The sequence below is a fragment of the Pristiophorus japonicus genome, chromosome 6, assembly GCF_044704955.1.
Source record: "Pristiophorus japonicus isolate sPriJap1 chromosome 6, sPriJap1.hap1, whole genome shotgun sequence".
NCBI lineage: Eukaryota > Metazoa > Chordata > Chondrichthyes > Pristiophoridae > Pristiophorus > Pristiophorus japonicus.
Window position 1 is genome coordinate 257,358,436 of NC_091982.1, and position 14,276 is coordinate 257,372,711.

Sequence of the window (14,276 nt, forward strand, 5' to 3'; positions counted from 1 at the left end):
GCTGGGTGGATACATCGGAGATGATTCCATGATCACGTGCTGAAAGTGGGGAGCTGTGCTTCAGAGAATCAGTATTGTCGCCCTAACTCTCTCCCTCACTCCCTTGGAGTGTGGCTTCCCTACGATAGTGCAGGATTGCCTCTGGCATTCCAGCCTGCGATACCTTCAAATGCCATACCAGTGACAAGATAATTATAGATGAGGAAGACCATTTGGTCCATCTTAGTTCATCCATCCAGAAGCACCCTACAGTTTCCCCCTCCCATTGCAGCACCTAACTGCAACCAGGGTTTTCACCTCCACCAGCCAGCTTGGCAGTTCATTTCAAGTGTTGAACGCATTCATGATGCAGCGGTAAACATGCTTTATTGTGGTATGGAAACCAGTATGACATAGCCATGCTTCATCGAGTGGACAGGTTAGTTAAGACTGCAATTTTAACTGGACTCTTCTTGTCAATATTCCACCAGTCTCAACATCACTGCTAGAAGTTTTGAAGAAATTTTAACGACTAAAGGTAGTTTGCGATGTTTAAATCAAGAGCATATAATAAAAAATAAAACAGATTCCTGTGTCCTCGATTCCAAAAAGCAAACAGTTTTTATATGAAAGGTGCAAGAACAGTGCAAACAGTAACAATATGCAACCAATAAGGGCAGAACAGAAGTGGATGGCAAGGAATGAGAATTAATGATCATCTGGCAAATCGATTCAGTCTTTGCTGCCTCATTTCCTCTGCACTCAGTTGTCCTGGTCTCCCAAAGGTGTATGGTCTTCTGCCATTACTATGGGCCCCTGAAAACATAATTATCACAAGATGAAAGTGAGCTGCTTGTCTTGGATGATGATTGATTCAGGCTTGAAACATAGAATATTTACTTCAAGGCTCCTAGAGTGAAGGGGCTATCTACCATGTGCAGTAGCTTCCTACTGGTGTCCGACTAAAGGGCAGGCAGACGATTATTGTGCTTGCTTAAAGTGCTCAAAGTATATTTTCAAAAGTGACAACATTTTGGGGATATAAAATATTAAGCATGCACCTAGCCCTTAATTATTGAGACGACACAGAACATGGGAATTCTGAAATGAGAAATGTTGTGTGTTAGTTAAGGAAAAGTTTGAAGTTTAATATTCACTGCTCTCATTGCTCAACTTCCCCTACAAGAATAAAGAAAAAAAATGTTTTCCATTTGACTGAGAAGCAGACAATCCTTCAACTGAGTGGTAAGTGGAAGAGGCAATCAGCACAGCACCAGTTAACGGCTCTGCTGGATGAACACAAGATCAATCTTCTATAGAAAGCAGGAAATTGAACAACATAGTGGAGAGAACTGAAGGGGACACGATAGAGGCAGATGTAATATATACAAAAAGCCACGGAGGCTATTTCAGATTGCTTAAAATCTATTGGGACACAAGTATAGGGTCAAAAAATGAATTTGGTCCACTTAAACTTCTGCCACCATCAAAGAACTAAATGGAATTGAAAGCATAGAAAGTGGCCATATGGATCATCAGGAATGGATTTTCCCGGGTCCCACCCGCACCGGGAGATGGCATAAATCCGGATGTTCGGGCTGTGGAGATCCCCGACCTCGGGGTCAAGTTGCAATCATGGAGGAGGGGAGGGTGGTGCGATCCCATTGCAGCCACTGGGAACCCCAGACCCAGGATCCCTGGCCACCTGCAGGTTAAAGTAGTGGCTTCAGGCCTCATAATATTTAAACTGCCAACCCACCTCCTGGTTGCAATCCACGGATACCATTGCCACAATCTCAACAGGAATTAAACAATATTGTTCCAAATCACCTATGTCTAGATCTATCCTTGTTATTTAAGCACATTAAAGGGCACAATTCAACTAAATAAAAGACTTCACCTCAAAAGTTGTGCTTAAAAGCGATATCGATCACAGTGTTTCCTAATAGAAGTCACTCTCGAGCCACAGGTGAGGCTACAGTGATACAGTTTTAGCCACATCCACTCATTTTAGTAGAAAACACCTTGCATACATCACACAATACAGGTAAATGTATTTCATGTGTATATTTACTTAACATCTACCAGAATTCAGTAACCTTGGAAGTAATGTACTCGCACAAAAAACACACACATGTTGCTTTTCGTCTTACCACCTTTTTGTGCATTGATTGATAAAGTACACATGCCTACAATGTACAAACAAGTATCACACTCTCATGTCCAATGACTGTTTGACTTATGTTTTATTTACTGAACAGAAATGCAATTAGCCACATCTGGATTTCCAATAAGCCACATGTGACTAGTGGATAATGCATTGGACAACACTGGTCTTTCACATGTGCTGAGGTTTGTGGCCAATGGGACAGGCTGTTAGAAACAGTGAAGGACAAGAGTCACGGGTCTGCTTCTCCAATAAGTTCAGAGCTTGCAGAAGCCAAGTAAGCATCCAATTAAAAATAGAGTGCATGCAATGAATATGATCCAACACATGATTTATTTATTTACTATACTTGGAACATTACTAAATGTTTCAGTAAAAACAATCCAATTCACTATGACTACATAAATACTGCACAAATAATTAGTCAATTCCTATCACTTCCAATTGATAAATTTACTTCCAGCATGTTATACCTCAAATATTACACCTTTCATTTTGTATTTCACATTTTATCAGCAGATGAAAATCTCAGCTTGTTGGACGTCTACGGCTATTGTTTTCCTGCATATGAAGGGATAGGTTTTCAGACTGAGGTATCGGACTGCAAGGACTCCACAGGAGATCCCCAAAATCATCTGATTCCTATCCATCTGTTATCAGATATTTTTACTTGTTGATTTACAAGCACTGGTCAAGAATTCCATTAATAAAATGTGCTCCTGGTAACGCGCAAATGCAGAGGGATCCCTAACAGCACATCGATTTCCTCCATGCACAGAAAGCTGAAAATCACAATATTAAAGTGATTCAAAAAGGTGGCCAAGATTTCCAACAATTGCATTTCTGAAGATATAATTCTTACACTAACACTTTCACTACTAAATGGGTAGCAATTGGGAAATTTGCTTCTTCACTGGCCAGCAGCTTTAGTTTGACAGCAATGAGGAAACTTCTATGAAAACTATTCCGGTGTCCAATTTTGTTTGATAACACTCCTATGAAGCACCTTGGGATATTTTTACTAGGTTAAAGGCGCTATATAAATGCAAGTTGTTGTCATCGATAACATTGAACAAAATGCTACATACTTACATTACACAAATCATAACTGGTTAAAAATGCTAATTCTCCAAACCAAGGGTAACTTACAAATGCTAGATGAAGCACAGCAGTGTGCTAAACTTTGTGCCAAGTTTCCACCAACCACTCTAGAACATACAAACCAGAATTAATTTCAGCTTGAAAATCCAATACAACTGCAACCTCTTCTCCCCCCACCCCAAAAAACTGCAGAGAAATGTATAGAAACCCCTCTGCTATAATCTGGGTTCATTATATGGAAAATTCTGAGGGTGAATCTGTTCGGCTGCCCTGATTACATTAATTAGGAATTCATCTATGGATGTACCAGAGTAGATTCATGGAGCTGCTCCACTTATACTGGGTGCAATTAGCACACAGTTAAATCAATGGTGGGTGGAACGGACCAGAGAGATACAAGTCCGCTATATGCTGACACCAATTCTACATCTGCAATTCCAGTAAGTTACTGCATACTGCAACACATAAGTTTTCATTGCAGACAATTTAATATGAAATGTGACTCAAGAACATAAGAAATAGGAGCAGGCGTAAGCCATACAGCCTCTCGAGCCTGCTACACCATTCAATAAGATCATGGCTGACCTTCGACCTCAACTCCTTTCCCGCCCGATCCCCATATCCCTTGATTCCCTTAGAGCCTAAAAGTCTACAGTTCTCAGCCTTGAATACATTCAATGACTGAGCATCCACAGCCCTCTAGGGTAGAGAATTCCAAAAAATCACAACCCTCAGTGAAGAAATGTCTTCTCTTTTCAGTCCTAAATGGCTGACCCCTTATCCTGAGACTATGCCCCCGAGTTCTAGGCTCTCCAGCCAAGGGAAACAGTCTCTCAGCATCTTCCCTGTCAAGCTTCAATGAGATTACCGCTCATTCTTCTAAACTCCCGACAATATAGGTCCCTTCTACTCAATCTCTCCTCATTGAACAACCCTCTCATCCCAGGAATCAATCAAGTGAACCTTCGTTGCACTGCCTCTAAGGCAAGTATGTCCTTCCTGAGGACCTCCAGTATAAGTAGAGCACTCCCCACTGAATGAAAAGGAGATTACAAAATATTTTTGGATCAGGAAGGCCATTCAGCCCATTTTAATATATCTATATAGAAAGACCCTCTAATAGCCCACTACTACATCTAACCGTTTCTTAAATGATTCCAGGATTTCTGACTTCACTGCTCGATCCTGCAGTCCATTGCAAGTGGTTATTTTTTGCGTGTGAAGAACTTCCTGATGCCAGTCTTTTTGTACCTTTTACTAGATTGAACCCACGTCCTCTTGTCCTACGATCAGTTTAATTTGAAGTAGCATTCCAGATTTCTTTTCCATTCCCTTAACTATTTCATATGCCACTACAAGGTCACTCCGGGTTGAAAAACCCACCTCCAGTCCTTCCTCATGAAGCAGACCCCTGGCACCAGGGTTCAGACTCAGGACAAAAAGTTTATACAAAATGAAAATACGTGTGAAAATTACCTTCTCTCTCAACACATTTTAACAATAAATCTCCTATGAGCGAATCAAGATGTTCTGTATTGGTTTGAGCAACATTAATGCAACTTCACAGGCCGTGAAGCTACAAACTACACACAAATACACATATACATGTCCAATCTGTCTGGCTGTTTTATTAGGTTACCCTTGAATTTTGTTAAGGCCTCTTGCTTTTCTTCCTTTACACAAATCAATTTGATTGCAGCTCCAATTATACTCACACTCCCATAGAAGATTGCATTCAGTCAGGGTCATGGTGACCCTAAACCGATTGTGATTTCTTCCCCTACCCTGAGCCAAAGTTTATACAGAGAAGCACTCTCGTCTCTCCCCCCGCGAGTTAATTGGTTCCTGGACACCTGCTAACAAGCAACTTGATTTCTGGTTTACAGCTGAAAACTGCAGACGCTTGCACAGACCCAAATGCCAACCACCTGCTTCCAGCGGCAGACGGCACCAAGGAGAAGGGAGGAGAGCCTCGACTAAGAAACCCAAAATCAATGACTTCTCTCCCTCTCCCACATACCTGCCACTATTTCGACTTGCCCAGTTACACAGCAATACGACAATAAATGAGACAGCCTGTAGCAAACACATGACTGCTAAAGTGGTTAAAATTTGGAGGCCGACTGCCACATGACTTGAGCATGTGGACATCTAGCATAGAGTAACTTAGCAACAGAGATCTGAATGTCAACTAACATTAAAAACATTCAAATGATCTGCTCACCTAAGCTGCAATTCAACAGGCTGAAATGATGGACTATGAATTCAGCTTTTACCATTTGGAGTTGAAACATTTAAATTGATAAAACAAGGGTCAGGCGATGATCCCTTTCATCTCCCTAGAAATTAGATCCCTCTCTCCTGGATGGGTCAGAAGCCACCAGGCAGACAGACACATACTCCCACCAGAAATTCAATTTCCCCCACTCCCCCGTCCCCAGCTCCCCGCCAGACCAGCCCATCCAAACCATTCGGACAAACGACGTTACTCTGGTTCTCCCCCGGACCAAATATATACACCCACTCTTGCCAGAGACTGAATCCCCCACCCCCACATTCGATTAATCAGCCCTCCCAGTACAGAAACAGTCACTGATCCTAGGGCGTTTCATTAATCAGATCACTTCTGTAAATTAATTCAGCTCCTTCACGTCAATGGATTTCATAACAGACAATTCTATGGTAATCAGCATTTACAACTCAAAACAAATCTTGAGAAAATCTTTTTTGTAAACAGAAATATAAAAGTAAAACTAAAAAAGATAATAATCATTGGACGGACTTGTGCAAATAGTGCATTTTCTTATGTGGCTCAGTGGATAGCACACTCGCCTCTGAGTCAGAAGGCTGTGGGTTCAAGTCCACTCCAGGAATGTGAGAACATAAATCTAGGCTAACACTCCTTACTGTCAGAGGTGCCATCTTTCGGATGAGACGTTAAACCGAGGCCCTGTCTGCTCTCTCTCAAGTGGATGTGAAAGATCCCATGGCACTATTTCAAAGAAGATCAGGGGAGTTATACCCGGTGTCCTGGAAAATATTTATCCCTCAATCAACATCACAAAACAAAACAGATGAGCTGATCATTTGCACATTGCTGTTTGTGGGAGCTTGCTGTGCACAAATTGGCTGCCGTGTTTCCCACATTACAACAGTGACGATACTCCAAAAGTACTACATTGGCTGTAAAGCGCTTTGAGACATCTGGTGGTCGTGAAAAACCCTATATAAATCCAAGTCTTTCATTCCTTGGATTACAATGAGGAGATCAGTTAGTGGGCAGGTGATCTGTTCTCCGGCTTCTACTGTAACCCAGACAGTAACGAGGGCAGATGAAGATGGCCCTCCCCTGGGCATCCTTCCTCCACGATGGGAAAGTGCCTGGCCTCCATTCCTTCTTCCCTAAAAAAGTACTGCTCAGGTTGGGAACACTTCACAAAAGGGAACCATAGGCATGAACCTGCAACTTAACACTTCCTAATTAATTCAATTCCCCTACCGCAAAGAAAAGGGGGCCTGTATTAACACACTCCTTGGGCTGGACATCAACATACTCTTAGGTTAAGTGAGCATTGCAACAGAGCTAATCTGTAATGGAAGAGTTAACATCCCTGTACTAGTACACATTCCTAGGTTAGAATAATCTGGATTTCATCTGAATGGAGATGGAATTCCTGAGGCATTGCGAGTGAGTGAAGAGCAGCATTGCTGAGTCTCCAGTGGAGGCCCTGTGTTTTGTGTGCGCAGTGATTAGATCCAGATGTTTTCTAGCTTCTTAATTAATGGGAATATATTCCTCTCTGCCAAGACAAAAAGATTACTGTTACCAAACATTGGTCACACTAAAATTATGTTCATCTTTACAGTATCTCAGGAGAACCCAATGTTTGATTTTTAATTGTATACATTACACGAAAAAAAAACCATAGGATGCACTTCATGTGAAAGCACAAGTATGTGTTGTATACATAATATCGTGTCGTTTAACAGGCAGGAAAATAAATCATATTGTTACAGTGTAAATCATGTGGCATATGAGCATCCATCAAGAATCCAGTCCAGCTCGTTCCCTGAACCTGGCCCCGTTTCAGGACCCAATCTATTCTAATCTTTTACCCACCGCAAACCTAAATCCCACTCCCTATATTGCTTCCTGAATCAGAAATTTATCTGGCTGTCTTCTCAACACTTCTAACTATAGTAGCAGCTAATACTGCAAATGTACAATCCAGCACTATCCAGAGCAGCGCCCTCCAAATAAGATACTGCCCAATTCCTTTTAGCCCAGCCCTCTACAGTTTATTGTACAGCCTATTATACTGATGTTCAACCTACAGCTATGATTATCAAGTACAATGGTCCAATCATAACACACTGCATTCCCACCCATTGCACCACCGTACAAACTACTGCCCAATGGAGCATAATCCATTCAGTGTAACATAAGAAATAGGAACAGGAGTAGGCCATACAGCCCTTTGAGCTTACTCTGCCATTCAATAAGATCATGGCTGATCTTCCATCTCAACTTGACCTTATTAGTTGAGGCATGGAATACAAGAGCAAGGAGGTTATGCTTGATTGAACTGTATAAAACACTGGTTAGGCCGCAGCTGGAGATTTACAAGAATGTTGCCTGGACTGGAGAATTTTGGCTATGAGGAAAGATTGGAGATGCTGGGTCTGTTTCTTTGGAACAGAGGAGGCTTAGGGGAGACCTGATTGAGGTGTATAAAATGATGAGGGGCCTGGATAGAGTGGATAGGAAGGACCTGTTTCCCTTGGCAGAGGGGTCAACAACCAGGGTGCATATATTTAAAGTAATTGGGGGGAAGTTTAGAGGAGATATGAGGGGAAATTTTTTCACCCAGAGGGTGGTGGGAGTCTGGAACTCACTGCTGAAAGGCTGGTAGAGGCAGGAACCCTCACCACATTTAAAAGATACTTGGATGTGCACGTAAAGTGCCATAACCTACAGGGCTACGGACCGAGAACTGGAAAGTGGGATTAGTCTGGACACGATGGGCCAAAATGGTCTCCTTCTGTGCTGTAAATTTTTATGATTCTATGAACTCCACTTTCCCACCCTATCCCCAACACCCCTCAATTCCTTTAGTAGCCAAAAATGTATTGATCGCAACGAATAAGCATCCACAGTCCTCTGGGGTGGAGGATTCCAAAGATTCACAACCCTCTTGAGTAAAGAAATTTCTCATCATCTCACTCCTAAATGGCCAACCACCTATCCTGAGACTATGACCCATAGTTCTAGACTCTCCAGCCAGAGCAAATAGCCTCTCAGCATCTACCCTGTCAACGCCTCTAAGAATTTTATATATTTCAATTAGATCACCTCTCATTTTTTCTAAACTCCAGAGAATATAGGGACATTCTTTTCAATCTCTATTCATAGGATAACCCTCTCATTCCAGGAATCAATCTAGTCAACCTTCATTGCATCCCCACTAATGCAAGCATATGCTTCCTTTGGTAAGGAGACCAAAACTGTACACAGTACTCGAGGTGTGGTCTCACCAAACCCGTATATAATAGCAGCAAGACTTCCTTGCTCTTATACTCCAACCCCCTTGCAATGAAGATTAACATTCCATTTGCTTTCCTAATTGCTTGCTGTACCTATATGTTAACTTTCTGTGATTCATTTACAAGGTCATCCAAATCCTTCTGCAAACTAATATTTAATATTTTCTCACTGTTTAAAAAATATTCTGCTTTTCTATTCTTATTACCAAAGTGGATAATGTCACTTTTTTCCACATTGCACTCCATCTACCATCTTATTGCCCACTAACTTAACCGGTCTATATCCCTTTGCAGCCTCTTTGGGTCCTCCTCACAGCTTACTTCCCCACCTAGCTTTGTATCGTCAGCAAACTTGGATACTTTACACTCGGTCCGCTCATCCAAGTCATTGATATAGGTTGTAAATAGCTGAGGCCCAAGCGGCACCCCAATAGTTGCAACTTGCCAACCTGAGAATGACCCGTTTATTGCTACTATGTTTTCTGTCGGTTAACCAATCCAAGCCAATATATTACCCCCAATCCCTTAAACGCTAATCTTGTGTAACACCTTATCGAATGCTTTTTGAAAATCCAAATATACTACATCCACTGGTTCCCCCTTATCTACCCTGGTAGTTACACCCTCAAAAAAACTGCAATAGATTTCCCTTTCATTAAACCATGTGAACTCTGCCTAATCATATTATAATTTTCTAAGTGCCTTGTTACCACTCTCCTAATAATAGATTCTAACACTTCCCTACTACTGATGTTAGGATAACTGGCATATCTCTCCCTAATTCTCTCTCCCTCCTTTCTTGATTTGCAGGGTTATATTTGCTACCTTCCAATCCACAGGGACCATTCTGGAATCAAGGGAATTCTGGAAGATCACAATTAATGCATCTATCATCTCTGCAGCCAGCTCTTTTAAAACCTTAGGATGTAGGTCATCAGGTCCAGGGGATTTGTCGGCTTTTAATCCCATTAACTTCTCTAGTAGTTTTTCTTTACTAATATTTAAGTTCCTCACTTTCATTAGACCTTCGTTGCCCACTATTATGTATGAATGTTTTTACGTCTTCTACCGTGAAGACAGATACAAAATATTTGTTTACTGTCTCTGCCATTTTCTAATTCCCCATTATAATTTCTCCTGTCTATCTCTAAGGGACCCACATTTACTTTTGCTACTCTTCCTTTTTGCATACTTGTAGAATCTCTTTCAATCTGTTTTTATATTTCTTGCTGGTTTGCTCTCAAATTCTATTTTCTCCCTCGATCAATTTCTTGGTCATCATTTGCTGATTTCTAAAACCCTCCCAATCCTCAGGCTTACTACTCCTTTTGGAAACATTGCAAGCCTCTTCTTTTAATCCAATACGATCCTCGACTTCTCTAGTTAACCACGGTTGGATCACATTTCCAGTGGAGTTTTTATTCCTCAACGGAATGAATATTTATTGAGAATTATTCATTTTTAAAAAAATGTTCACCATTGCTTATATCTTTTAATCTAATTTCCCAAAGTACCCTAGCCAACTCACCCCTCATACCTACATAATTGGCTTTGTTTAAATTTAAAACACTAGTTTCAGATTTAACCACATCACTCTCAAACTGAATAAGAAAATTCTATCATATTATGATTACTCTTCGCCAGAAGATCCTTTACTACAAAATTACTAATTAACCCTACCTTATTACACAATACTAGATCTAAAATAGCTTGTGCCTTCTAATAGTGCCTTCCATTCCTGTGAAATCCAACCTAATACAGCATGTTCCTATCTGGCACAGCAGCATTCAATACATTGCAACTGAGCGCTATCTAAACTAACTCAATGCAACCAACAGACAGAAGAGAGCTGGAGACTGAAGTGTGGGTATATTTTATACATCTGTATATACCGTATTTCTTCCATTTATTTCTCCAGATACAACAGACTATCACCTTGATCAGAAGGATGATCAGAGAAACTACTGCACAAATGATGCTCTTGAGCTAGCCACCAGCTCATGATGTAAAAATAGCAAAGGCTCATCTTTTCTTTATGAAGAAGCTCCCTGTTCTTGCTCTGTACATAACTTTCCAAGACCACAAAGGATGTTAGAAACAGGTACGTTGAGATCTGGCATCTGAACAAGTCTTCATTTTGCCAACAGGTGGCAGTGTAGACAAACTTTAGGAGACCTAGTCGGATCTGGGACAATAATGCAGTCAACAAAGCCTTCAGCACAATAAGCAGATTTCGTTATTGTTCAAGAAATGCATTAAAAAACACTAGAGAGAAGCCAAGGCAATGTACACTAGCAATCATTGCATTGTTGAACTGGATTAGTTAATGAGACAAGGATTAACTGCCCATTGCCAGCAGTTTCTTTGGCCGTTTGTTCATCACAGAATGTGCCGTGGAATGAATGACCGCTGGAATTCTGAATAATCCTGAATGAATTGAGAACTCAAACTTGCTGAAATGCACTAAATTGTAAAAATAAAATAAAAAGTGGGATGTAGGCACATTCTGGGGTGATGACTAACTAGTAACAAATCTACTTTGAAATGCTCTCTGAACAATATGTACTTGGAACAAACACTTTATTATTTCCATTTAGAAGCATTTAACAGAATTTCTCTGCCCTGTTACCTCTATAAAGAAACTGCTGAGAAAAATCTACCCATCGTTTTATGGAGGAACAATTTGGAACAGGAGATATAGAGACTAATTTTGTCACAGTCAAACACTTAGAAGGGATGATGTGTGTCTGCTCTTAAATTATAGCTGTCCTCTCCCTTTTTTTTCCCGACTGCCGTGTATAGATTTAGCAGGTTAGAGACATCAGGATAGGAACAGATGTAACAAGTAGATGGAAGACAGTTGGTTCCCGTGAATGTGGCTCTGATTATACTCTTCTCCCCAACCCACATTGTGCAATAAAAGTAGCAGTGACAAGTTCCAGTACACGTTATAGAATCATCCTCACAGTCACAGTCTTAAAAAGACAAGCACAGCACTTTGTTTTAAATAAACAATCCTTTAAGCAGTGAGCCATTTCTGTTGGGCAGCCTCTTCAGTTTAAATATCAGATAAAATACAAATTTCCAATTGTAGATTCAGCTCCTGGAAAAGGCCAGTAGGAAAGGTCAACTCAACATGTGATCAGAGAAATACTCACCCACCAGGTGCCAAACATATGTAAATGCAGCAACTGAATATTCATTTACACAAATTGTATACGACCTTGAAGTGGCTACATTCAAAAGGGTTTTCATTGCTAACATGACCAGGGAACAGCAACAAAGAGACTGCTACTGAACTAGTATTAGCCCATCTTACAATTGTGCTGAAATATGACATATTGGATAACAATGTTTTTCTTGCTTGTGTGTTATTGCTTTAACAGTGAGATGTGCCATATTTTTGAAACCGCCTTTCACCTGCATCATTCTTTATTGTGTGTGAGCTGAGCATGCGCGGGCGGTGCGGGCTGCAGGAGGCGGAGCGGTGACGGTGGGCGAGAGATGGGCGGATTAATAAACCCCGGGGGTCCGCGGGCTTCACACACACCTAGTGCGGCCTCAGGCCCCGAACAAGAACCTGCAGAGGTCCGGCGTTTGCCCCGATCGGGGCCCCGAGCAGCTGCGGGGCTTTCTCCCGGGACAGGCCCGGGGAACGGCCGCCATATTGAGAGGCTCAGGGGGCAGCAGGGCGTATATGCACGGCCCCCTTGGCCAGGAGGAGAGAATGTTGTGAATTTCTATCCTGGACTCAGTAATGGTTTTTGTAAACTCATGTACAGGCTGAGAGAGAAGAGGGGAGGGGGGGGGTAGCATTTACAGGCCACAAACTCACACCCAACACCAGCAAGTTCACAAGTGACTGCAGGGGTTGGAGTGTGCTGTTATTGCAGCTGTTGGGGCAGCACGGGCCGGCCCACACTGCGATATGTGTGCGCACCAGATCCATGCAGCAGAGCAGGTTCCTCTAGTCGTCTTGGTTAATCCTTGCTACTGGACCAAAACCTCGCTCTGTCAAGCCCATGTGGTGCCTGGGGTGCAACGGCCACCACACGTTAAAATAATCCACACACAGGCATTTTCCACCGTTCAAGATGTAGTTCGGAATCTGGAATATTATGCCCTTCATTGAAACACCTGTGAACTCATCCCTTTTCGGCGTGGAAGCAAGTCATCCTCGTTTCGAGGGACCGCCTATGATGACGATGATCTTTATTATGATTACAGGTTGACTTCAGTCAGTATGTTTAGTCAGTTTTCATCCCTTAACTCCTGTCCCACTCCAATGGTGGGGGTCATGGTGGACAACAGATGGCAGGCTCCCACAATCAAATCACATGATCTGAAGAGAGGTGATGCTGTGTTTTATTAATACTGCATGTTGCGATAAATACAGCATTTCTCCTTCTAGCTTAAATATTTACTATTACACGGGCAGACATTCCATGGCATTGATCACATTGAGTTGAATATATTGCCCTGTAATAATAGGTCTGTTATCAGCAAAGCATGACAGGGAAAGAAAAAAGACTTGCATTTATAGAACGTCTTTCACGACCACTGGACGTCCCAAACTACTCTACAGCCAATGGAGTGTTTTTTGAGGGGTAGTCACTGTTGTAATGTAGGAAACACAGCAGCCAATTTGTGCACAGCCAGCTCCCAAACTGTGACATGTATAGGAAGTGCCCATGAAAGGCAAGACTGCTAATATATTATACACTCTGATATGATTTTCCATTGAAAAACTCGCTGTTGAATATGTCATGGCCAGCAGTGTGGGCTGATTTTCACTTCTGGTATGCAGTTTCAAAACAAGGCCAGAGGAGATGGAACTGTGTGGGTAGAAAAAGGGGTAGTGGGAAGATGAAGAGATGTGATGGAAGCAAGAGAGTAAAGGCACGAATGATCAGCGTAGGGGATGGGAAGGGAGTTGCTGATAGACAAGCCACATTCTCCCCACAACCTGCAGCCTGGTTCCTTTTCCTGTGACAACATACCATGCCACGCCATCCCCCACCACTTGAAAATAAAAGGAGAAAAGAAAAAGCTGAGGGGTGACCTAATGGATGCCTTCAAGATTGAGAAGATGTTTCCAATTGCAAGAAACTAGGGGCCATAAATTTAGACCAGAATTAGGGGCCATAAGTTTAAGATTGTCGTTAATCAATCCAATAGGAAATTGAGGAGCAAACCTTTTACCCAAAGAGTGGCAAGAATGTGGAACTCACTACCACAGGGTGTAGTTGAGGCGACTAGCGCAGCATAGATGCATTTAAGGTGAAGCTAGATAAGCACGAGGGAAGAAAGGAATAGAAGTATATGTTGATGGGGTTAGATGAAGAAGGGTGGGAGGAGGCTCGTGTGAAGTATAAACTTGTTGGGCCAAATGGCCTGTTTCTGTGGTGTAAATACTTTGTAAGAAAAAGACAGAGCTAAGCACAAGAGTAGAGAGAGAGAGAGAGAGACAGAAGCAGAAGAGGAG

The 14,276-nt window shown here is 41.9% G+C and overlaps 1 protein-coding gene across 6 annotated transcripts in view; it reads right to left on the bottom strand.

Moving 5' to 3' along the window:
• Positions 1-577: 577 nt before the first annotated feature.
• Positions 578-14,276, bottom strand: part of rhbdd1 (rhomboid domain containing 1) — an 87,796-nt gene continuing 74,097 nt past the window's right edge. For 5 of the 6 annotated variants that reach the window (XM_070883891.1, XM_070883892.1, XM_070883893.1 and 2 more), the window contains one exon: positions 578-795. In XM_070883891.1, coding sequence (XP_070739992.1) covers positions 695-795 — 101 coding nt within the window. In that variant the 3' untranslated portion in view covers positions 578-694. Of the gene's footprint in view, positions 796-6,868; positions 7,048-14,276 lie in introns of those variants that run through there. The other variant, XM_070883894.1, reaches the window with a different exon arrangement.